Raw genomic sequence first — 26171 nt, 5'->3', positions numbered from 1 at the left:
GAATATTTTTTAATTGGTATGAGGCATGTTGTAGTTGATTGACTTAAAAAAAGCAACTAAATCAAAATCCACTGGTGATTTTCAAAAATATGTTATCTTAACTAAAATACCGCCTTTTCTAATTAAGGTTAGTAAACATCTTTTACTCAATTACATTCATATTCGTATAGATCCCGTACTACAGTACGGTATTTGTAGAGGTTGTGTTAGAGAAAAATTTACTTAAAATGTTATCATTAATTATTTTTACATTTAGTAAATCTAATATCTATAAAATGTAATTAAAATATTGTCATTAATTATTCTGTCACCTATAATAGTTGAGAATTCATTTTTTACGTTTTTTATATGAATTGGTGTATATAGGAGTTAATTTTTTAGGAGGTTAATTTGGAAAAAATATTTTGAAATTGAATACTGACAAATATTTACATAATTGATTGAATATATTGAATTAGTGCTCGTTTGGTTCATACAGGAATTGAACTTTTGTGTTAGTTTATAATTCACCGGATTTCAATTCCCATATGCAATTCACATGAAATGGCAAAAACGTGTTTGGTTGCCTTGGAGGAGTTTGTTTTTTCCATGAATTAAACTCCAATGGTTTGTTTGGTTAAACTATGTAATTCACCCGATTTTAATTTCTAAATACCAATATATCCCTCAATAATATTACTAGCCTCAAATTTTTATTAAGGGTAAATGGGTAAATTTAGAGGGATAAGATGGAGGAGTTTTGCAATTACCTAGGGGGGCTAGGTAATTAATTGGAAACTCCAGGGAGTTGTAAATTCCTACATAGTGAGTTGTAAATTCCTACATTTTGCCATATTTAGGGCAACCAAATAAGTTTGAAAAAACTCAATTCATGGGATTTTAGAACTCCCATAAAGATTAATTTGAGCATGACAAAAAAAATGCAGAAACATAGGTTTTGTTTGATAACGACTGATTGAACATTTTTTTTAGCATTTTGAGAGTTTTTACACTATTTAAATAACAAATGTGCTATTTTGAGTGTTGATCATCGACATATTGAGATAGTAGATTGTGGTGTAATTTCCTGTTTTACATTATGACCTTTAATTAGTATATTATAGGAAAATAAAAATTGAGTTTTTTTTTATCTCTGAGGAAATTGAAGATCAAATTTTATCTTTGTCATATTTATAATTAATATTCTTCACTTAAAATATATAAATTTAAGCAAATTCAAGTTAGCTAAAAGTTATAAATCACAAATTGTACGAAGCAGTATAATCATTTTTTTTATTAATATGAAATAAATGTCATAAACTTCATAAGAATATTAATGCGGTAGAGAACTATAGAAGAGTTGGCAAGTACGTGACCCCCTTTTAGGTTTAAATTTTTTTATTTATTTTTATGTTTTTGCCTAAAGGTGGTTAAAGCATCGTATTATGCATGACGAATATGTCTTATCCTTCCCAAATTCGTATCTCTCCCTAAATTATAGTGATGATGTGCTCAATTTACGAAAAAAAAATATATATAGCATCAACAATAATTAGTTTGCTCCATATAATTGAATAGTACCGTTTTTTATGCATGTAAATTTGCCAGAAGAAAAGCTTGAGAGAGACGGTCTTCACTATGTTAGAGAAAGACTACTCTTACCCTTTTATGTGTTTTTCATGACTTTCTTTAAATGTTGATCGTTGCTTGAATTGAATTTTAACCTTATACATATTTCTATAATAAGTGTATGTAATTTACCTTCAAGCCTCATTAAAATCTATTTTATTTCTCGTTTTACCATTTTTACTTTAAATTGTAAAACAATCGCACAATAAAGTTTTTCAAAATATTTACTCATTTGTCATAATATGATATTTCGATTCGCAAATTAGAAGCAACTTTCTTTATCTTTTAGTACTCCTTGAAAAATAGATATCAAACTTTGTACTTATCAATAATTTGTGAATATCTTATTTAAATTTTGATTAATATATTTTTATATAATAACACATGAATGTAAATAACATAATAATAAATTATCAACAGAAGTTGAAGTGTTTTGTGAGGGAAATAACTTTAAAATTAATAGGAGAAATACATATGACATTTGAAAAATAAACTTCGTATTATGTATAATTAAATATGACATTAGTAATAACAAAAGACGTAGGGGCATATTTCAGCGTTCATTTTACTCTTTACATGAGTAAATTCCATGTAGTACGTATTATGCATGCACATTTGTCACACCCCAGTTCGCCCTAGGGCCTTTTAGCCTCATAATACCTCATTTTTTAATCGGAAGTTGTTATAAAATTTGATATTATAAATATGTCAAAGGTTTTTTTTCCTTCTAATTTAATAAAAAGTGAACAAATACTAATGAATAATTTTTTAATATTAATAAATTGTAGATAATTAATTTATTTTCTGTTTCTAATAATAAAATTGTAAAATAATTAATTAATTCTCATTTCTAATAGGAAAATCATATTCCTAATTATAATAGAAATTTTTTAAATAATTATTATCTCCTAATTCTAATAGTATAATAAGGAAAAAAAAGCCTGAATAAATTGTTAATTTATTTTCTATTTCTAATAGGAAAATGGTAAAATAATTAATTAATTCTCATTTCTAATAGGAAAATTATATTCCTAATTATAATAGAAAAATTGTAAATAATTAATTATCTCCTAATTCTAATGCTAATAGTATAATTAGAAAAAAAGCCTCCTTTAGTTATATATATTGATTGATTGATTGATTGATTGCAAGACTTTGTTAGAACTTAAATTATATAGTTGAACAGAATACCTTAACGACATAATATATAATTTTGACAATTGATAATGAAGGTAGTTGGACGAATAATCCAAAGAATGCCATCCACAAGAGCAGCTACATTTTCCTCGTCGTAGTCAAGCTCCAATAGTAAGGAAAAATTGTGTCGCGGGGAATCTTCAATTGCTCCTACTAGCTCACGTTCGAATGTTGCCTACCAAAACCAAATTAACTCCATAATGTTATTATGTATAAAAGCAAGAAAATGAAAGGGCCTAAAGAAAATTGGTTACTCACCATTGGCAATTTGAAGTTCACGGAAACAATGGTCTTATTTCCGATTAAGGGTACGATAAATTCTCTCAGGTTCATCAACCACGTCGTGTCATAAGCGTCCCTCATAGTTATATTCCAGCTGCTCTTCTCTAGCTCAGTCACTGATCTACACAGAACACGCTTTGGAACTGTCGTGCCCGCAAAGTTGAACTCTCTGAGTTTTGGACAATTAAGATGTAATTCTTCCAGACCTATAGTCCAACAATCGAGATATACACCTCCTTTACACACGCGAAATCATTATCAATACTATATAAAATTAACTTCTTGAGAAGATTACTAGCTTCTTTAAATGTATCTGTATCGTGTATCTGTATAATTCAATCCAATTATCAACACGAGAAAAGTACGTGGAATCATTGAAAGCTACGTTCAGTGCTAATTTCCGAATAGGTGAATCTAGATGTCTGGCACTAGTCAACCGATGATCCACATCATCCATAAACATCACCCTTAGTTGACTAAAATCAGGCTCTCCACCACCGAATTCAGTTGCAGAACCAAGGGATTGTAATGCAAATAAGTTATGATCGAAATAAAGAATGGGGTATAGCCTGCAATAGTTTTTCCTGGTCTTAGATAAGATGGATGCTCGAGCAGAATCCTCTAATGGAAGACGAGATAATATACTAAGGATTATAGGGTCCGGTAATTGTGAAACCCGGTCCAAATTCTGAATCCTATAAATCTTTTTATTGTCAGAACACCCCATCTTCGCTGTAGATTTCAGAGGGGAGATCCGGAGACTAATAGTTCATAATATTGAATTGGATTATGAGTTTTTCTAACATGTGCCCTAAAGGCACATGATAAGAAGCTAAAGCAGAGAAAGTTTTCAATATTATATCACTAATCATGGTAAATATGAGTTTCAACCCTAATTTGTCATGATATATTCTCAACAAACTTTCCTTACTTAACTTATTATCATGTGCCCTAGGGGTACATGTTTGAAAATCCGATGTATTATTATTGAGATAGTTGTAAATTTGTAATAAGGGCAATACGATTCATCATTATATAGTAAAACCCGAGACCTCGATTTAAGGAAACTAGATAATTAAAATTTATACTCTCTAATGTTAGCAATCCCAAGATATCTTATACGACAATATCTCAACATTCTCAAACCTGATAAGCAAGTGGCCACAAGGGAAAAGAATGCGGATTAGTCAAGATTTGAGCTACTTAGGACCTCAAATTTTAACTCGGCTGCGTTCGAGGGTGGGCATAATCCGGTCCGGATCGGTAAATGGACCGGTCCAGACAGGAATCTAGTGGACCGGAACCGGAATTAAATCTCTGGTCCACAATTTTCCAAGATTCCGGTTTTCGGTCCGGTCCGATCCCGGACTGGCATTTTCCGTTTCGGACCGAAATTATTGTTATTTCAAATTTTTTTCTTAAAATTGTATTTTTATTCCGGTCTAATCCGGTCCAATGGATCGGAATGTTTGGACCGAAATTTGAAAAAGTGGGTAATTCTGGTCCAACCGGTTCGGTCCGGTTTTGGACCGGAATTTTTCCGGTCCGGTCCCGAACCGGAATTTTTATAATCCGGTCCGTTCCTGGTCCATAAATTTTGTTGATTCCGATTCCGGTCCAAACCGATTCCGGTCCGGTTTTGGACCGGTGGCCAACCCTATTCTTAGGGTTCGAGTCACTAACCTTTGGTTAAGTTGGAAGAAATCTTTTTTTCTTTATTATAGCGGCACAACCCCCTACTACTAAGAGAATAAAAATTCTCTTAGTTTTCCCTCCAAAAAGCATCTAGCTAAATAAGGTAATAAATAAAATTTTCTTTCATTACATTATTATCTTTCAATGAATATATTCTTATAAATAAACTCTAATTTATTAATTAAATTCATAATTATGATTTTTTCATTAAAATAAAATAAAATTGATATTAAACTATAAAGTATAAGTTGCTAAATTTTTCAGTAATGCAATAATTATTACTGTGGAGAATAACTTGACACATGCTTACTATTAGTTTCGTGACAAAAAACATTTACTTCAAAAAATTCACAACTTAAATAATTTTTTTTATTAGTTTTCCATTTCATTTTTTTTGTTTCATATCAAAATAAAATGGAGTAAACTGATAAATATTAATGAGGTACAAATTTAAAAAGTATAAATCCTCCTATATACAAAGAGAATACAACTTCTCTAAAGTTTCCCTCCAAAGTGCTCAAACTTATATATGGAAATAAATTAGATTTTTATTTATTAAACTAATTTTCCATTAAAAATAATCTATACATAAAAACTGTATCTCCTATTATTAACTTCGTGACGAAAAGATTTTCTTTAAAATAATTTGATGTAGTTAAAATATTTTCATAGAAAACACAATTTATGGAATTATTCAATTCTTTTGATTAATTTTAATATTAGTTATTTTTTATAAAAATTCCCAATATATAAATCTAAAATCTGTAACTAAACTAAAAATTAAAAGGCCTATATTTTACCGCGCATTTGCGCGGGATCTACACTAGATCTAATTCATCAACAAGTGATGTCCTGTAAAGGTGACCACTGACCGAACCGCACTCGTGAGGATGATGGGTCGATCCTGGTTGGCTCAGGCTCACCCATACCCGCGTCGTGACTTGTGAGGAGGGTTTGGCAAACCGGATTGGCGCAATGATTTTTAGGTTTTTAAGTTCGTTACAACTGTTAGATTTTAACTTCTAACCGTATAATTTAGAGTCTCCGATTGATATTTTAAACTGTCTCTCTCAAATTTTTCTCTTCCTCCGTGGTTACAGGCATATTGGACCATTTTCATTTTTTCAATACTAACGATTAATTTCGGTACGAAAGTAGAAAATTGTGTCTACATGACGAACATCGGTAAAGGGATAACATTGTCTAAATTAGTTTCATTCTATTGTTTTACTCCGTACTTATTAAGACTAAGTTTATCCTCAGACTGAATATGAATCTTAACAACAGTAAAAATGATCCACTTTATCGTTAAGACTTATTAACTCATACTTTCTTATTTATTCCATTTTATCTTTCAAATCTATCAAAAATATCAACAGTAAAAATGACTCACTTTTACACACACAATACACTATTCACGGGTCTTAAAGTACGTCTTGGATTTCCAGGACCCTCTCTAAGATTTTGCTAAAGTATTATTAGCTTTATGCGTGGATTTGTGCAAATCTCATACCGAGACTCTTGCTCATATCAATGCTCATACCCGTATAATCTTAGCCTAAAATAGCAAGAACTAAAATAACCCCATTTAGAAACTCCAATGATTTGTTTGGACCAAAGAATGCCAAAGAAAGTAACTTGGGGGAAGGCAGGCTATTGATTAGTTTGTCTCTCTTGAGACAAGTATTTTGTGTCCGTTATAAGAGGTCATATAACATTTCGTGTGGTTCGATGAGAAATACTTTTTGCTATTTCTTATTTTCTTATGCATCCTGTTTTTATCTCTTTTATGTTATTTGACTCGTTGTTGAGAAAAGCAAGGATGTGTTCTTTCTAGCTTTTTCAGTTTATTTCGATTCAGTTTAGTTAAGTTCAGCCGTAGCTCCAATAAGTTCAGATTGTCTTAGTCAATTCAGCCTTATTCTGTTAAATTTAGTTCAGTTAAGAGCCATTCGGTTCAGTTCAGGTCAATTCAAATCAATTCAATTCAGTTAAACTCATTTCAACCGAAAAGACGTAATTTAACACAAGAGACAGAATTACAGTCATTTATTTATTCAGTAAAAAAAACACAGGAGAGCCTTCACTTAGTCTGGTGAATGGAACTATTAGATACTGCCCTTGATGGAGTTACTATAACTAGTATAAAAAAACCTAAACCAGAGTGTTAGGCCTAAAATCTGGGTATGGGCTGGTCTGGGGCAGCAAGTCTAGAAGCAGTGTGGGACGCAGGACGTCAGGGAGCCAGGGTAGCAGCATCAGCGTGCAGCGCAGGACGTGGGTTTTGACCCGTATGAAAGAAGTCTATGGGAACTCTATCACCTATCGTATCCAATGAAGGAAAGTCCTATTCTACGTCAAATTAGGAATAACTTGGAAGAAAAGCAAGGAACCCTAGATGATCGAGCTACACTATATAAGGGGCCTCGATACAAAGAAGGAGGATCATCAGAAAATACAAGAAATATACCCTAGCATTCCTAGCAAAACGCACGAACTGTACTTCCTCCCGAATTATAGTGAAAATCTTGGATGGGATTCCGTCTCCCCCCGCGGTTGTTTCCCAAATTGGGTTTTCCGCGTCACCAAAATTGCTTGTGTTCTTTATTTACGTCGCGCATTCAAATTAACATACAACAAACAATCAAATCACAATATAGACCTAACGTTAAGACTGCTTTAACTCTAAATTGGTAGAAATTTACCAAAACAGTTTGGCGCCCACCGTGGGGCATAGTGGTCGTCTTTGTTAGCCAGTCTACACAGATAGCACAACATGTCCGGACACCAAGAAACCAACCCAGGTAGCACCAGCGGTGCCCCAGCAACACGGGTACCGTCCCCCTCGGCAGCAACACGGGTACCACCTCCCTCGGCAACAGCAGCACGTGCAACCTCAATTCGAACCACCAGTACTGCCCAGATACCAACAGTCAAGCAAAGTCAAAGTTCCCAGGTAGCAGCAAGCCCATCTTCGGAGAGAGTCCAGACCAGAGATTCAGGAGTCGCCCAGGACGGCAGGGAGTCCCGCAGCTTGAGAGAGGAGCACAATCTAGACAATAGGCTCAGACCCCTCCGAGTCCCACCAGCATCATGATAAGCGGATTGGACACATTAGCAAGGACAATCCGGACAATGCAGAACGAGAATAGAAGCATGAGATCCCAGATGGAAGAGGACAACAATCTCCTCCGAGCACAGATCAACGAGTTAAGAAGCCATGCCGCTAATTCAGCCCCTTGGATGCAACAAGACAGATCCAGGAGGTCACCAGGACAAAGTGGGGACCGGAGGGAGACGCGGGTGCTGCCACGTGAAGTGGCACTCAGGCTGGAGATGGACGCAACACCGCAACCAAGAGGAGGCCTGGTCCCAACAGAACTGGGGGCATTGACACCAAATGAGGAGCCAGTACGCCAAGAGCCAACATCCACGTCAGACGCAGAAGGACGCCAGCCGAGCAGAGCGGCAGCTGCGGTCCCGATGATCAGGGCTCCAGTTACGAATCAAGATGAGTATACCTGGGAAAGCGGCCCGGCCGCAGCAGCATCACAGATGCACCGACCAGTAGTCTTAGGACAACAGAACTTCGTACGAGGTGCAGAACATCAGTTACAGGAGCATCTGCGACCCGCCGGGAGAGAGACATACACAGAACAGCAGTACCAGGAACTACGAAGCCTCCTCCGGAGGGTCCCAGGAATGCCGCTGCCAATGGAGATGGCTGCACCAGAAAGCTACGCTGACTCGCCGTTTACGGACGATATTGCTACAGTGGCCTTACCAAAAGGATTTAACGTCCCAACAATGACCCTCTTCGATGGAACCACAGACCCCTGCGATCACATTAGCCAATTTAAGCAGAAAATGATGGTTACCACTGCCACAGGAGCCTCAAAGGAGGCATGTATATGTAAAGGATTTGGTTCGACCCTAACTGGAGCAGCATTACAATGGTTCGTGGGCTTGCCTAACGGGACCATATCTTCATTCGCCAATTTGGTCAACGCATTCAATCAGCAGTTCTCCAGCAGCCGGAGAACACCAAAGCAGCCAAGTGATATGTATAGGATCGTTCAGGAGATAGGTGAATCAATCAAAGATTATGTCACCAGGTTCAATGTAGAGAAAGTCTCAATACGAGGCTGCGATATGTCCACGGCCATCAACGCCTTCAGGCAGGGCTTGGATAAGGAATCAAACCTCTACAAAGAATTAACGATGTACCCTTGTGAGAGGTTCGAAGAAGTTCAGCAGAGAGCTACAACAGCATTAAGATTGGAAGAAGACATACAAGCTAGAAAGGGAATAACAAACTTCGACAAACCTAGCAGGAAATTATCAACAGAAAAGAGAGATGAACGAGCTAAGCCATACAGCAGACCCAATATCAGTAGAATAGCAGAAAAAACCCAGCAAGTTGACGACTCTCAGCATCCTCCTAAGCTATCTGAATACGGATTCAACACGGGAATGGAAGGGTTGCTGAAAGTTCTCAAAGGCCTAGGTGATCAGGTGAGGTGGCCGAAGCCTCCCACTCAGGATCGACCCAACGACGATAGAGACAGCAGCAAGAGATGCGAATGGCATCAGGACATAGGACACAGGACAGAAGACTGCTACAGATTGCGCAAAGAAGTGAAGTTCCAGGTACGCAGGGGAAACTTGGACCACCTGTTATCACGTGGGGGCAAGCAGGACAGGAGAGAAGCAAAGAAATCGGTGCTTTTCCGCCCCGCCCATATGCACGAAGATTATTAACGTGATAACAGGCGGATCCGAGCTATCGGGTTTGACATATTCCGCCGCTAAGAGGAAAGCCACCGGAAGTAAAGGGGATCATCCAGAAACTTCATACAGGGTAAGCCAGAGCAATTTACCCCCGGTAACTTTCGGCGAAACCGACATAAAAAGCGGTGCAGAGCAACACGACGATGCCCTAACTATAACGTTATCCATTGGCAATCGCACGCATTTAAAAGCATTAGTGGATACAGGGAGTTCTGTGAACCTCATCATGCTTGAAACCCTCAAAACCATGGGTTTTGATAAAGAGAACCTGATAAAGAAATCTGTACCCCTGGTAGGATTCAGCGGTGAGACTGCGCATTCGGTAGGTGAGATAACCATCCCAACGTATATTGAAGGAGTTAATAAACTGGTAAGGTACTTAGTTATTGAGGGTCCAACCACTTACAACGTGATACTAGGAAGACCATGGATGCATAAGATGAAGGCGGTGCCCTCAACATATCATCAGTGTCTCAAGTTCCCAACACCATGGGGTACGGTCACAGTAAAAGGGGATCGAGAAGAATCCAGGAACTGCAACGCTCAAGCCCTCAAAGCTACAACCAGGCTCCCCTCATAGCAATTACAGGACCGGGGCACCTCGAAAGAATACAAGGAGCCTCCCTCAGAGGAACTAGACCAGGTCCGCCTGGACGAGGAACACCCGGATAGGGCAGTATTAATTGGGGCAACTTGCAGTGAAGAGCTACGCAGCCAGCTGATTCAATTTCTGAAAACCAACATGGACTGTTTCGCTTGGTCCCACAACGATATGGTAGGTATAGACTCATCCGTTATTTCACATAAGCTAAGTGTGAACCCAGGCTGCACTCTAGTACAGCAGAAGAGAAGAAAATTCGCGGCAAAACGAAACGAAGTCATCAACAAAGAAGTAGACAGTCTCTTGGCAGCAGGTAAAATTAAAGAAGTTAGGTATCCTGAATGACTTTCTAATGTGGTAGTCGTGCCCAAGAAAAACGGAAAATGGAGGGTATGCGTGGACTTCACAGATTTAAACAAAGCTTATCCCAAGGACCCCTTTCCACTGCCACATATCGATGCAATGGTGGACGCTACTGCAGGACACGAAGTACTTACTTTCCTCGACGCCTGGAGCGGCTACAATCAGATCAAGATGCATCCAAAAGATCAGGAAAAAACGGCATTCATGTCAGAAAGAGGTATATATTGTTATAACGTCATGCCCTTTGGCCTAAAGAACGCCGGCTCCACTTACCAACGGCTGGTAAATAAGATGTTCAAGCAGCAAATAGGGAAGACGATGGAAGTATACATAGACGACATGGTAGTAAAGTCCAAAAAAGCTGGAATGCATATGGAACACTTGGCAGACACCTTCCAGACATTAAGGGAGTTTAAAATGAAGCTTAATCCGTCCAAGTGTTCGTTAGGGGTATCCTCAGGGAAATTCTTAGGATATATGGTGACCCAGAGAGGAATTGAAGCGAGCAAGGAGCAGATAAAAGCAATACTCCAGCTGGAATCACCGCAGAAACCAAAGGATGTGCAAAGGCTGGCAGGGAAGGTGGCGGCCCTAAGCAGATTCATATCAAGGGCTTCAGATAGATGCAAGCTGTTCTATGATATATTGAGGAAAAGTCAGAAGTTTGAGTGGACCGAGGAACACGAAAAGGCATTCGTGGAACTCAAAAGCTATCTAAGCACGCCGCCACTACTCGCGAAACCAGAGCAAGGGGAGCCACTATTCCTGTACTTATCAGTCACGGAAGCAGCTGTAATTGCGGCCTTGGTCAAAGAACAGGAAGGAGTACAGCATCATGTGTATTATATTAGCAAGTCTCTGCTTCCTGCAGAGACCAGGTACACTTTCTTTGAGAAACTAGTACTGGCTTTGGTTACTGCTTCCTATAAACTACGGCCATACTTTGAATCTCACACCATCCACGCAATAACCAACTACCCGCTAAAAAATATTATGAGGAAGCCTGAACTTTCGGGCAGAATGACTAAATGGTCAGTGCATCTTAGTGGGTATGACTTGCAATTCGAACCCAGAACAGCGATAAAATCCCCAGCCCTAGCATATTTCGTCTCCGACTTCTGTCCTGCTACCCGTGGGGAGGCAGAAGAAGGAATGCTGACAATGGCGGGGAGTCACGATAGCGAGATATGGACCCTATACATCGACGGAGTCTCAAATGCAAGGGGAGCTGGTGTAGGTTTGGTCCTTCGATCACCTAAAGGTGATATGATAGTACAAGCTGTCAGGTGTGAGTTCAAAGCAACCAACAACGAAGCCGAGTATGAAGCCCTAATACTTGAGATGCAGATGGCATCGAGGCTTAAGGTGAGGAACCTAAGGGTGTATAGTGACTCCTTACTTGTGGTGAATCATGTAAACAACGAATATGTGGCACGTGATTCCAAGATGATAGCCTACTTGAAGATAGCCACAGAGCAAAAGTCAAAGTTCAGAACATTCAAGATAACTCAGGTACCGCGAGATCAGAACGTGGAGGCAGACGCCCTGGCAACGTTAGGGGCCACCTTCCAGCCCACAGAACCTGTCAAATATACCTATCACCCATGTATTGACCCCAGCCATCCAGAAGGAGCCAGATCAGAATCCGGTGAAAGAGGCTGTACACGTGCAGTATACGCAAGGAGCCAGGACTCTGGTTTCCACAGGAGGATAGCAGGATCCAGATTGGAGAGTACCGTACATGAATTGGCTAAGGGATGGGACGCTCCCTGAGGATAGAAAGGAAGCACAGAGTTTCAGGATAAAAGCATCCAGGTATATCTTGATTGATAACGTTCTCTTTAGAAAGTCATTCGCAGGACCATGCCTCAGGTGCTTGAGCAAAGAGGAAGCAGAAACGGTGCTGCATGATGTACATGGCGGAGAATGCGGGAACCATGCTGGAGGACGGAGTTTGTCTAACAAAATCTTGAGACAAGGGTATTTCTGGCCCACCATGCGCACAGATGCCGTAAATCATGCCGCATAATCGTGAATCATGTCGAAGGCGGCTCAAAGAATCCACCACCAAAGCAGAACCAATGCATCCAATTATCTCTCCATGGCCATTCATGATGTGGGGCATGGACATAGTAGAAAAGCTGCCCAGGGCTCCAGGAAACAGAGTGTATATGCTAGTTATGACTGATTAGTTTTCAAAGTGGATTGAAGCAGAGGCAATGACAGAGGTAAAAGAGCGGTAGGTGATCTCTTTTATCAAGCGCAACATCATAAGCAGATTTGGGATACCATCTGAGATCATATGTGACAATGGATCCCAGTTCATATCAGATAACACCGAGGGCTTTTGTTCATGCTGGAACATAACACTGAGAAAGTCAGCCCCTAGATATCCACAAACCAACGGCCAAGCCGAATCCAGTAACAAAATCATTGTTGAGAACCTCAGAAAATGGCTGGAAGAGTTGGGGAGAAAATGGGCAGACGAACTACCATTAGTACTCTGGTCAGATAGAACAACACCGAAAGTGGCAACAGGCCAAACTCCATTTAGCCTCGTATACGGAGCAGAGGCACTACTACAAATCCAGGCAACTACAACGCCCCTTTAACAACGATTATTCACGAAAATCACAATAGACGTTGTTGAATGTATGGCGCGAATTTTACTAAAATCAATTACAACAGGTATGGTTATAAAAACCGTTGTTATTAGTTTTAACAACGGGTCACACATGCACAACCGTTGTTAATAATTTGGCGCAAAATTGGCGCAAAGTTAGTGAAAAGTAATCACAACGGTTATTTTTGAAACCCGTTGTTAAAAATTATTTAACAACGGGTGTTTTTTACAACCGTTGTTAAAACATATTTCACAACGGTTGTTGTTTAATAACCGTTGTCAATACCTTCCATACTATAAACCACACAAAATGTAAGTCATTGCAGCCCACAAAACACAACCCTTAATACACAAACACAAACACAGCAGACAAACAAACACAAAACACACACTCTCTTTCTCTCTTTCTCATCGTCGCTTTATCTTCTCGCCGTCACTGTTGATTTCATCATCTATTACGTTCTGTATTTATCAGGTAAATCTCGCCGTCACTGTTAGTTTCATCGTCATTATTTTCTTTTTCTATTTACTCGTATTTCTTTTGCATGTATGTGTTTTTATCGACCATTATGTTATTTGTTTAAGTATTGTTCGCATAATTAGTTAATAAAACTATGAAGAAGCAAGATGAAGAAGCAAGATAAACATAATTAATATATATATATATATATATATATATATATATATATATATATATTTATAAATACATAAATTAAAAAAAAAATTACATATATAAAAATGCAATTCTTATATTTTCATAGAGGATCTTATTCTGGTCTATCGTATCCGTCCTCTCCTCCTTGGCTATTTGAGGTTCCGTTCAGATTGCTATATCGTCATATAGCCGCAATCGCCGCTACTCCGTCAAGCCATCTTCTTTGGCGTGCTTCGGTGCATGGATCGAGCATCCGCAAGGTAGCTCTCGAAACTTTCCTCAATATGGAGGAACCGGGGGATGAAGTCGTTGTTGTTCTCGATCATGGTAAGAGTCTTAAGGATGAAATCATTCATTTTGTTGGAGTTTTTGGAGTTTGTTTTGAAAGATTAAGTAGAGTTTGTTTTAGCAGTTAGGGTTTGGAGATGAATATATTGAGATAATGGAAATGTTAGTTGAGATAATGCAATGTATTTATACTAAGCAATGTGTGGGTTGAGTTGTTTTTTAATTAATATATATGTTAGGAAGTTGTGCCATAATCATCATCATATCTCTCAATAATGCTGCTTCAAATCTTATTACTAACCCTTCTCATTCCATATTATCCGTTCATATGTACAGTGATGTTAGTAATAATGCATGCATCGGAATTCTAACGGGCCGTAATTATGCATGCATCTAGTAATATTTAAATTTTTTTTTTTTTAGGAACAAACAACGGTTATTTACAAACAACCCGTTGTCTTTAGTTATAACAACGGTTTTGTATATTAAAACCCGTTGTTATAACTTTCCCTCCAAAATTGAGTCACACTTTCCACAACGGGTTTTCATACTTAAAACCGTTGTTAATAGTTTTAACAACGGTTTCCTTAAGAAAACCAACCGTTGTTAAAACCTTTTACAACGGACGCTTTAACAACGTCCGCTTTTTTATATAACAACGGTTTTTTACCGTTGTTATAGCCTGTATTTGTAGTAGTGAGGCAGTGATACCCTCAAAAGTTCTGGTGCCCACGCATAGATACGGTTGTTAGACGGCAGAGCAGAACAAGGTCGAAATGGCTAGTAGTCTGGATACAGTTGATGAGCTGCGTGAAAGCGCCTACATACGTATGGCTTCGTATAAACAATCTGTAGCCAGGACATATAACAAGAATGTTAAGGTCAGGACCCTTGAAGTAGGGGACCTCGTACTCAGAAGGGTATTCGAAAATACCAAGAACCACAAAGCAGGTAAGTTTGCCTACAAATGGGAAGGGTCATATCAGGTCGAAAGCATTGTCAAGAATGGGGCATACAGGTTGATGACCATGCACGGTCAAATCCTGGATAAACCCTGGAACATTCGTCACTTGAAACGGTACTTTGTCTGACAGAGTGCCAAAACTTTAGTGTACAAAGGACCTTTCAAAAGTCTGTGAAGCAAAAAAAAACAAAAAAACAAAAAAAAGGGTGGGGGTTAGTATATGCTTTAGGTATTGGTGTGTTTTAGAAAACTTTTTCCTTTTGTTTTCCCTAGTTTTTCATTTTTTTAAAAAATAGAGTCGTTTTTAAACCAAGTAGTCCAGGCTGTGGCTTCTTGGATCCAGGTGTTGCCCTGGAACACCATGAGATAGCACCAGGTAATTTGCACTACTTTGGAATTTATCATGCTTCTACGAAGAAAGGCTTTGGTACTAATGTTGGTTACTTGTCAGATAAGGAACACTTTGAGGGTCCAGCCCCTGCCATGTGAGGCCGCGAGACGTTTACTAAGTCAAGCCACATGGGGAGCATACGCCGAGGTAGCGCGCAGGGTACGGAATACTAAGACCACCCATACCTTAACGTTAATCTCAGTAATTCCATAGCTATGACGTATAGCAAAAGGTGTACGCACGAATTTCAAACGTCTGGAACCACAAGGAACGCAACATTCCTTGTTAGTCAGAAACAGTCAATGAAGGTATGCTCCAATTAGCTAACCCTAGTGATAAGATATTTTACGTCATAGGTAAAATATGTTATCAAAAACCTGTCACCAGGGACAAGATCTGTGCACCTGGAACCAGGTCAGCCTCCTAGATATACCTATGTGGAATCAAAACTCCAGAAACCAATGGCAAATAACGCAAGTATAACAAAAGTAGGGTCTAAAACCTAGACCCGGAACTACTTCAAGTTAGGGCGCCTGCTATCTATAACAGGCACCATCAAAGTTTGAAAACCTGCGTACCAGCAGGCACAAAACGAGCCAAAATAAAAAAGAGAGTTTTTGGAACATAAATACAAACTTGCGCCACACAGGGCCAAGTCCCCAGATAATTTAAACTAAAATTTAAGAGAGGTTAATCCTCTCAACAACTGCATCCTGACCAATGCTCTGCTCCCCGTGCTCCATCTGTTTCTCCACTGCAGCTACCTGCACAGCCTCCGGAGTCGCAGCCGCATCATCACCAGTCTGCTCCGCCAGAATCTCCTCTACAGTCCCGGAGATAGCCCCAGGGCCCAGAGATATCCATGGCGGTGAAATCAGGTTCCGGATTAGCAGCCTCAGCATCAGGGGGAACAGTGCGCTCAGATCCATACCTTTGGGAAAGGCACGGGCAAACTCAGCCAGCTCCTCCTCCAGGTTCCAGGATGTGTGCCTCCCCTCAGTGTAAGCACGGATGCAGTCAATCCGCCCCTCGAAAGCGGTGTAGGCTCCCACGTTCTTGGCTAGCTCAGCCATCTCTTCAGCACGGGCCTCTGCCTTCGTCATCCCAGAAGTCAGAACGCAGTTAGCCTCCTGCGTCCTTACCAGCTGGTCTTTAGCTGCCTTGTTCTCCTTTTTGGACGCATGGAGCTGCTCCCTCAGTTTGGCATAGGTAGTTGTAAGCTCCTTGTTCTTCCCCACGGAGGCCAGACACTCAACCTTGGCCCTCTGCAGCATCTTGCGGAGATAGAAGGATGATTGAAGAGCCTGCAATGAAGAAAACCATTAGTCAGGGAAGCACAGGGGCAAAGAAAGAAAGGGTCCAGTAAAAGAAGACTCACAAGGAAGCAGTGTTCAGCAGCCAGGTCGGTCATCTCCTGGGGGGCAGTCCCATCAAATGCCCTGGAGCAAGCCGGAGTCAGGAGCCTCTCCAATGCAGGCCAGTAGTTGGCGCGTTCAGCATCCCCAAAGTTAGCAGAGAGGCGCAGCAGCAGCTCATCAACATAGACAGGGGACCCAGGGGCACGTGATATTGGGGTCACTTCAATAGGTTCTGGAGCAGGCCTTGAGGTGGATCTCTTTCTTGAGGAAGCAGGGGAGGTAAAGGAGTCAGCAGTTCTTTTCCTGGCTTGACGCATCAGGATCTCAGAAGCAGAGGGTCTAGCACTTCCTACGGAGGTACCAGGACACAAGAGGTCAGAATAAAGAACGAGTGGGTAAGGAAGCTTCTAAAGATTAAAAAAAAGGATATTTACCAGAGGACATGGTTTCTTCAGTGGCGGAATCGTCTAAACCAGAGAGCAGGAGGGGAAACAGTCGGCGGTCTTCAGGAATGGAGAAGAGCTTGGCAACAAAGATTGCTTCGTTTTCAGATTTCTCAGGGTTCTTGAGTTCTGCGTCAAATTAAAGAGTAAGAACAGTGAGCGACAGGGGCAATCAAAAAATAAACATGCAAATACACTTACTCTTGGCAAAAACCCAATGCTCGAACAGGTAATCAGCGTGGATGGGAAGTGATTCAAGCTTGACGTAGAAGAAATCCTCGTACCACCCATCGTCTTTCCCTTTAGCCGCCGACTAAAGAAAGTTTGCAGTCTTCTCCACGGCCCTGAAAGTGTATTGACCATTCCCCAACGACCGGCACTCAAACCTGTGGGCCAGATCCGATAATCCAATCTCGGCGCCCAGAATATTGTTCAAAGCAACAGTAGACAAGAGGATCCTCCATGCATAAGGGGCGATTTGGACCATGGTAAGAGAGTTCAGGCGGATGAACTCTTGGATCATCGGGGGAAAGGGGAATTTAAGACCAAGGACGAAAGGGTAAGTGTACAAGCAGATCCACCCCGCATGAAAGGTGTCTGCTTTCTGACCAGGTTTGGGGATGAGGATCACCACATCGTCACCTAGGCCAAGCAAAGCTTTGATCCTAGGGATGTCCTCTTGGGTTAGGTGAGAATCACCGGAAAATGGTTTTTTGAGGACTCCCTTTGAAGGGAAGTCGTTGTCCTCTATAAGGTCAATGGTGGCGGATGAAGATGATGTGAGACGGGTTTTGGCCATGATAAGTGAGAAGAGAGAAGCAAGAATACCTGAAAAGACGGGAGGAGGCGGCGCTGACAGTGGAAGGACGTTGAGAAGAAGGGTTTGGGGAGACGGAAAGTTTGAAGATTTTGAGGAAATGTAATGATGATGAAAGAGAAAGAAGGGGACGGATGAGATTAAATAGGAAGGGGTAGTTGGAGTTTCGAAAATGTGAATTGAAAAGGAGTACGCAAGAAGTCACTCAACGATACACTGCAATTTTCCGCTCAAATAATTAGGGTTGTACTTTCCGGAAAATTGGGGGCAAACTGTTAAGCCCAAAATCTGGGTATGGGCTGGTCTAGGGCAGCAAGTCTGGAAGCAGTGTGGGACGCAGGACGTCAGGGAGCCAGGGTAGCAGCATCAGCGTGCAGCGCAGGACGTGGGCTTTGGCCCGTATGAAAGAAGTCTATGGGAACTCTATCACTTATCGTATCCAATGAAGGAAAGTCCTATTCTACGTCAAATTAGGAATAACTTGAAAGAAAAGCAAGGAACCCTAGATGATCGAGCTACACTATATAAGGGGCCTCGATACAAAGAAGGAGGATCATCAGAAAATACAAGAAATATATCCTAGCATTCCTAGCAAAACGCACGAACTGTACTTCCTCCCGAATTATAGTGAAAATCTTGGTGGGATTCCGTCTCCCCATACGGTTGTTTCCCAAATTGGGTTTTCCGCGTCACCAAAATTGCTTGTGTTCTTTATTTATGTCGTGCATTCAAATTAACATACAACAAACAATCAAATCACAATATAGGCCTAACGTTAAGACTGCTTTAACCCTAATTTGGTAGAAATTTACCAAAACACAGAGCATCACCCCACCATACTTAGGCGACGATTTAATAGTCGGTAAGACTTGAGATATAAGAACCTGAGGCGGAATAAACCCGCTACTCGCCGCACCAGTAGCAGCAAGAATGCCAAGAGAAACCTGACCAGCATTTACAGTAGACCACTTACTCCAGGAGCTAAGTAATTGGTTGGTGTTGCCATTGTATTGGCAAGCAGCCGAAGGGTTGTTATAGAATTGAACCCAAACAAAGTCGAAAATACCGGTATTGATTGCAGGACTTAGATGTGCATCAGGAAATGGGCATTATGGTGCTGCAGATAGAAAGACTTTCCTTTGTGAGGTACTGTGTCCTTGGAGGGCCTTGGCTAGGACGTCATAGTTTGCTCCTGTCCCGGCTTCTATGTCAAAGTCTTTTCCGTCTAGAATTGCGTTTCCAAATGGGCGCGAGGTTGAGGTTCCGCCTAGGAAGTTGTTCCATAGGAAGGTTGCTACCTATGGAAAAGTAATTAATAAATGATTAACTTACAAGAACCAAGCTCATTACAGAAAGTCTAGGGATTTTTAACTATTGCATTTTCTCACTAAGAATTCCGAGCAGTAAGTTTATTCCGTAAAAAACATTGACCGACTATCTCTTAATAGTTCCAAAAACAGTTTTTCCTTTTTTTTTATATCAAAAATCTCGTAAAAATGATCCTTTTGGGGACAAAGTTATGTTTTCGGAAGTCGTAGAGAAGATTTAAGCCCGGTCAAAGTTGTTTTTTCTTTTTCAAAAAAAAAAAACAGAGGTACAACTGTACAAGTGAAAAAATTAAATAATTGAAAAGTATAAATGAGAAACGTTCATTAATATTTATTAGCCTTATATGCGGCCTTGTATGCTGATGTCCATCTAATTTAGCGGATAAAGTCAATAATAAGAAGTGGTATTGGTGGGCCGAAGTTCAAACCCCGTCAACATCAGAATTTTTTTCCTACCAGGAACTGTAGAGGAAACCTTGACTTGTATCTAAGCAAAGGATAAATCGCTGAACCGTTTTAACGATAAATTTATGAATCTATTCAAATTTGTAAGGCCAGATTGCCAGAAGTTACAGTATGAGGAGGAGGGATTAGTAAGAACCTGCTGAGCATCAGAAGGAGAGGAAAGGGAGTAAGTGCCAACACCACCACCCAAAGAGAGAAATACTTTGACACCGCTACTTTGGCAACCAGCGATATCGTTTTCGATGCTACTGCAACTTCCTGCAATATTTGGATTGCAGTGACCAGCTAAGTTGAGTTGAGGTGTCTGACCATTTCCAAATACATTCAGGAAACCAATATTTACGAATTTGTAATTTCCTGTCGCACAAGCGGCCGCTAAGGTGCCTTCCCCCGTGTTTTGACCCCAATACGTGGCAATTCCGGCCCCATTGCAGAGACCGGCTAATAGGGATGTGAGGATTAACAATGGTAATACTAAGACAGCCATGTTTATTTGTTTACCATACTAGTATAGTTCCCGTGTTACAGCACGGTATTTTTTAGATTTGTTTTATATGATGCCTGGTTTATGTAATGCAGGAAAAGGTCATTTTAGTCCTAAGTTTTAAGTACGGAGTATCAATTAGGAGTATTTGGTAGAATAAAAAACATAGTACTTAATATCTAGATATGACAGGATAATAAACACAAATATAGAGAGGGACCTAAAAGTGGTGTCATAATCTTAAGCATTGAAGTTGAGAAGTTTGAATATAATCTTAGAATTATGCTTATATTTATAATAGAGAAGAATGATGGAATACTAATTTAGATCTGACAAAACTGACCCGACTCAAATAATCCGACCTGACTTGGCCTAACTTGACCCGATATTGTCGCAGACGTACTGATATGGCTAAAAAAGTTGATAATAATCCCTCCTCGATCCGACCGGTTGACCCGTTTGGAAATCGAAATAAGGTAAGTTATGATTCCAAGAGATGCAACACCAAAAGAAAATGCAGCAGCTGCACCAAATATCCCAGGTTTAACCTTGTAACAATTTGTATTATCAACCCAGATACTGCGTAATGACGACACACGGCCTGACTCGGGGAATTGAACGCCATACTGTTTTGCTCCTCCGATGAAGTAGACTATTATTGCTGCTATACATGACAATCTGCCAATTTATCATCCATACAACGGTTTTTCTCGCTGATTCTACATGTTTATTTCGAGGGGTACAAGTGATGCTTGTTGACTTTCAAGTTTGTGATGTTAAGGATTTGATTAATCTTGTTAAGGAATCCGACAGCTACGCAACTACGAGACCTTGTTAGGTCGGTTACGATAACTTTTTAACGACTCTCTTAAGATAACCCTGTGCATATACGGAGTACTTAGTTTGGTCGGTCACTCCAATCGTGTAACCACCTTCAGAGGACAGCCCGTAGCATATACGGAGTTATCAGTTTGCCTAAACAACCCCCAAACACCAGACCCATATACATCAATTCCAAGAAAGAAAAGAACATTCAAACTTCATTATTGATCAGGAATTATAAAGAAGCTGTAAACTACGCACTTATAGATCCAAGTATTGATGTTACAGCAAAATTATGATACAAAGATGAAGAAAATAGCTTTAAGATCTCCTCCAAGCTCTAGCTATGTTAACAACCCATATAACATACGCCCTGTCTTTAATATCTTCGTAGAATCGGAAATAGGCATGTCTCCAAGATCTCTTCACAACTAAAGTGCCACACACTCCCCAAAATCCTACGATGAATCCAAGGATCACACTTATGTAAACTCCCAGCATAAAGTCGTCTTTCGTGTCTTGCTTGTGGTAACCATTTGGCGTGATGGTGGGTGCTTCATCTCCAGCACATGTAGGGAGCGGTGCTCCGCAAAGCCCAGGATTTCCCATGTAACTTGATGCATCAAAGCTTTGCAATTGGGTACCGACTGGAATCTTCCCCGTCAAGTTATTGTCGGAAATATCGAATGTCGTTAGATAGCTAACTTGAGCCAAACTTGCTGGGATTTCTCCGGTAAGATGGTTATGTGATAAATCAAGTGACTCCAAAGAGGTTAGTTGACCTATTCTTGGCATAATAAAACCGGTAAGATTGTTTCGTGATAGATTTAAGAATTTTAATCCAACAAGACTTGATATACCTTCTGGAATATGACCTTCTAGCTTATTGTTGGAAATGTCAATGCCTTTAAGTAATCTTAATGAATCACTGACAGCAAATGTCTGTTCATTTCTTTTCCACATCACGCGTGTATTATCACCGCCGTAACCATTGGGTAGATAATTTTCCAGCTGTTCAAAGGACTTGCCATCTATATTAGACATGCTTACCAGTTTGTATAAACATTTTGGAATAGTACCAGAGATGTGATTGCCTGAAAGGTCCATGAGTTGAAGTTGTGAAAGATCACAAAAGCTTGTAGGAATGACTCCGGTAAAACCATTATTTTGTAGGTTAAGAATGGCAAGATTCCTGAAACTATGCCCAAAGCTAGGGGGTATGTGACCAACCAATGAGTTATTTGCAACGTCAAGAAATATCAAGGACTTGCAATTTACTAGGGAAGCCGGTATTTCACCTGATAGATTATTGTTACTCAAGTGTAAACCTTGAAGTTGGTCTAACGCACCCATAGAGGTTGGTAAGTTTCCCCAAAGACTATTGTTCTCCAGATACAAGTTAACTAATTGATCGAAATAGCTCCAACAGTTCGGAAACTTTTCTGAAAGCAAGTTGTTGGATATATCAAGATTGGAAAGAGGACTTCTGATAACTTGTGTGTGTGAGCACAATAAATTAAAAAGGCCTTCTGAAAACTTGTTATAGTTTAGATATAGACCTGATACATTATTCCTTAGAAATGAGGGTATTACACCTTCCAAGAAGTTAAAACTCAAGTCAATTTCAGGGGAGTTATTAAAGATGATTGATATATCTGGAATCATACCATAAATCATATTGTGAGACATGAATAGAATCACAATTCTCGACAACAAGCTCGAGCTCCAAAAGGAAAGAGGGATAGTGTCTGAAATACTAGCATTGGATATATCAAGCAACAACAAGTTTTTTTGAGTTGTAATCCATCTTGGAAAATAAGGGCCTATCTTGCATGATCCTAGAAGTAGCGTATCGAGCTGAAATGGAGGAATCCAATCAACACTAATGTTAACCACAACTTCTTTGTTACGTGACAAACCCAAAGCACGTAGTTTTGAAAGGCTTGATAAGTGGGCAATTGTGAGAGTTCCATTCAATGAATTAAAAGAAAGACCCAATATCTCGAGCATCGTAAGTTTCCCAAGGGATTGAGTAATGGTCCCATTCAGGTTATTTAAGCCAACTACTAATTCCCTTAAGAAATAAAATGCCTCAATGCTGTCTGGAATCGAGCCCCAAACTTGGTTGTTATATAATATTAGAGACACTAATGCCTTGTGAGGACATGTAGAAAAGGATTGGAGGATGTCAGAGAACTTGTAGTTGAGATTGGTAAATCTCAAGTTCAAGGTTTGCAAGCTACATAAGTTATCAAGAAGTTTCATAGCATGTAAAGATAATTGCAGATTATTAGCAAACATTTGGTTAAAGGATAGGTCAAGATATATAAGGTTGGTCTCAAGTCCACTCAAGTTGAACAACCACTCAAATATTGACGTGTCATTCAAGTTATTAGAATTAAGGTCGATGACAGTAAGGGTTGTTGATGAATTAATATATGAAAGAGAAGAAGGTGAGTTTTGAGATAGTTTACAATGACCCAAACGAAGTTCTCGTAAGGAAGGTAGGTTGTTAACAATAGAGAGCCATATGTTTGTAGTTGCACTCAGTTCAATACCACTCAAGTCCACTTCCCTTAACGACCTCATACGCGAAAGCCACCACAAGTTATCCACCCTCATCGACCTCATGTTAAAGATATCAAAATTAAGATCGAGGGATGTTAATCTGGAAAGATTTCCGATCTCTTGAGGAATAACACCCCAAAACCCAGAGTGGGAGAGGTTAAGTTGCTCTAAACTACCAAGTGAACCTATAAACTTGGGTAATTGCCCACTGAAATTATTATTACTGAGGTCCAAATATTTCAAATGCTTCAAATTAATCAGGGAAACACTGAGTGTACCTTCAAAACAAGGATTGTAGGATTGCGCAATGCCAAAGAAATCAAGATCGGAAAGAGAACCAGGAAGTTTGATACCAATGACATGACCGGATTGGTTGTCACAGCGAATACCGGGCCATCGGCAGCAATCCTGAGTGTGTCCCCAAGAATAGAGGAGTCCACAATGGTCAACACTAATGCCCTGTTTGAAGTGAAACAAAGCATCTCTCTCACTCTCCACACATTGAAAGTGGGTTTTATTAACCTCAAATGATCCAACATGGTAACTATAGTATGTTAGCCAAACACTGAAGAGTACAATGAGATGGTGTTTATATGATCCACGAAAGAAATGGGCACTCATTGTTATTCAAAATGGTGAAGTATAAAAATATTAATTAGAGAGATAATGTTTATTATATTGATTTTTTTTGGGTAACAATAATGTTTTTTACATTGATCAAAGGTTGTCGTGTGCATTTTATTTATAGTAGAATGCAGTCCATAATTTTAATCACGGTCTACTTTGATGGAGATAATGGAGTCTTGGCCTAGGTATCACTGAAACGGATACGTGACTCGACATCCCATAAAATTTAGGTCAAAACATGTTATTTAAATTTATTAAAGTTACTATATTTTATAGTTATATATGTACGATTTTATTTTTGAAAATATATTTGTTATTAATTTTAATTAAATTTATATTTTATAGTTAAATACGATGGTGAATGGTTGAATGTTCGCTCTTGGTAAGTCTTGGTCTTCTGGTATTATTTTTAATCATGATTGATACTTGTATGGTTAAGGTTGAACAAAAGTCTTGGTCAACTTTTTTTTTTTAATCATGATTAATTAAACCTCTTCTAGAATATATAAGGTCCTGATAAGGATTAGCTTTTTTTTTTTTGAAGGGTGATAAGGATTAGCTAAGTAAGCTTAAGTGTTTCACCAAGTCTCACTTGTAACAGGCATATCCCTCACAAGCTTACGATAACAGGTTAAGTATTATTCATGTGGGTAAATAAGACAAAACAGATTGCTACTCTCTAAACACTCTGCTTTTGTCTTATCTACCCACATAGATAGTACTTGACCCGTCGCAAACTTGCGATGGATATGCCCGTCACAAATGAGAATTTGTGTAGGCGTTTAGGGATGCCTCATAGACAAAATCACTGTTAACTACAGTTGAAACGAGAAGAAAAAACAATTTTTCTCTATCGAATAATCCTTGGACAGTTAAGTAAAATTAGGACCCAAACACAACGGGAGGAGTGACTCGACTCGAAAATAACTCGACACAAAAATAACCTGATCCAAAATCCTACTCGAATGACCCATATCCTTCAAATGAAGCTAAGTAAGATAAAGGTGAGATTATCAAAGAACGTTGAATCTAGGTACTAGAATAAAGTATTCTCTCTCTCTAACTTTCCTCTCCCCTCTCTCTTAAAAACACAAAAAACCCCTCACCCAGATTCTCTTGTTCCACCGCCTCCACCCTCCATACATTGCCTTCCTTCTTCTTCCCCTACCCTATCGCCGGAGATGGGTTCTTCCTTAAACCTATCTCCGGCGGTACATCACACCTCATCTTTTAAAATCCCCAATAATCATTTATGCTCACTCCACCACTTTTCCCTCTTCCTGCTCCGTCGCCGGAGTTTTTGTTCCTCGCTGCTGTTTTGTCACCGGAGATGGGACCGTCTTGGCTTATCTCCGGTGACGTGTTTATCGCTCTAATTGTCGAAATCTTTAACCAGTTTTCTCACCTTTTCTCAACCAATTTGTTTTGACTCGTTCCATCGTGTGGTTTTTGCGATCGGGCCTCTCTTTTTCAGTCTCCCCTGTTCTTCCGTCTGTCTCTTTCACTGTCTCATTGCATGCAACTTAGGTGGAGTCTTTTCTTGGTATTGGTGATGGCTTTAACGCCTGTTTCTTGTCCGGGTTTGGGTCGATTTATCGTTGCCGTCCCTCCGATACCTTGTCCTGTCACCGTTTTTGTTGTTTCCGACCCAGGGGTGATCCCCCCATTCCCCCCACCCCTGGTTTGTCTGTGGTCGTCTCGATGGGTATAGCTCATCCTATCGGGGTCGTGTTTTGGGTCCGTTATGGTGATCCCCCCATTTCCCCCACCTAACTGTCCCATTTCTTTTTCTATTGTGTCT

General features: G+C 39.8%; 2 protein-coding genes across 2 annotated transcripts; both read right to left on the bottom strand.

The window, feature by feature from the left end:
* Positions 1-2800: 2800 nt before the first annotated feature.
* On the bottom strand, positions 2801-3814 carry LOC141608529 (putative F-box protein At3g58950). Its single transcript, XM_074427874.1, has 4 exons — positions 3473-3814; positions 3319-3413; positions 3064-3208; positions 2801-2980 (listed from the first exon to the last, which is right to left on the bottom strand). Exons 1-4 carry the CDS (start codon positions 3812-3814, stop codon positions 2801-2803), a joined length of 762 nt encoding a protein of 253 aa, XP_074283975.1.
* Positions 3815-21381: 17567 nt separating this feature from the next.
* LOC141606385 (receptor-like protein EIX2) lies at positions 21382-24427 on the bottom strand. The gene is made up of 2 exons (XM_074425488.1): positions 24022-24427; positions 21382-22269 (listed from the first exon to the last, which is right to left on the bottom strand). Exons 1-2 carry the CDS (start codon positions 24362-24364, stop codon positions 21497-21499), a joined length of 1116 nt encoding a protein of 371 aa, XP_074281589.1. The 5' UTR covers positions 24365-24427; the 3' UTR covers positions 21382-21496.
* Positions 24428-26171: the final 1744 nt, after the last annotated feature.

This window comes from Silene latifolia, chromosome 10 (assembly GCF_048544455.1).
Source record: "Silene latifolia isolate original U9 population chromosome 10, ASM4854445v1, whole genome shotgun sequence".
NCBI lineage: Eukaryota > Viridiplantae > Streptophyta > Magnoliopsida > Caryophyllales > Caryophyllaceae > Silene > Silene latifolia.
The sequence above is the reverse complement of the archived record's forward strand: the minus strand, read 5'-3'. Positions and strand labels throughout refer to the sequence as shown.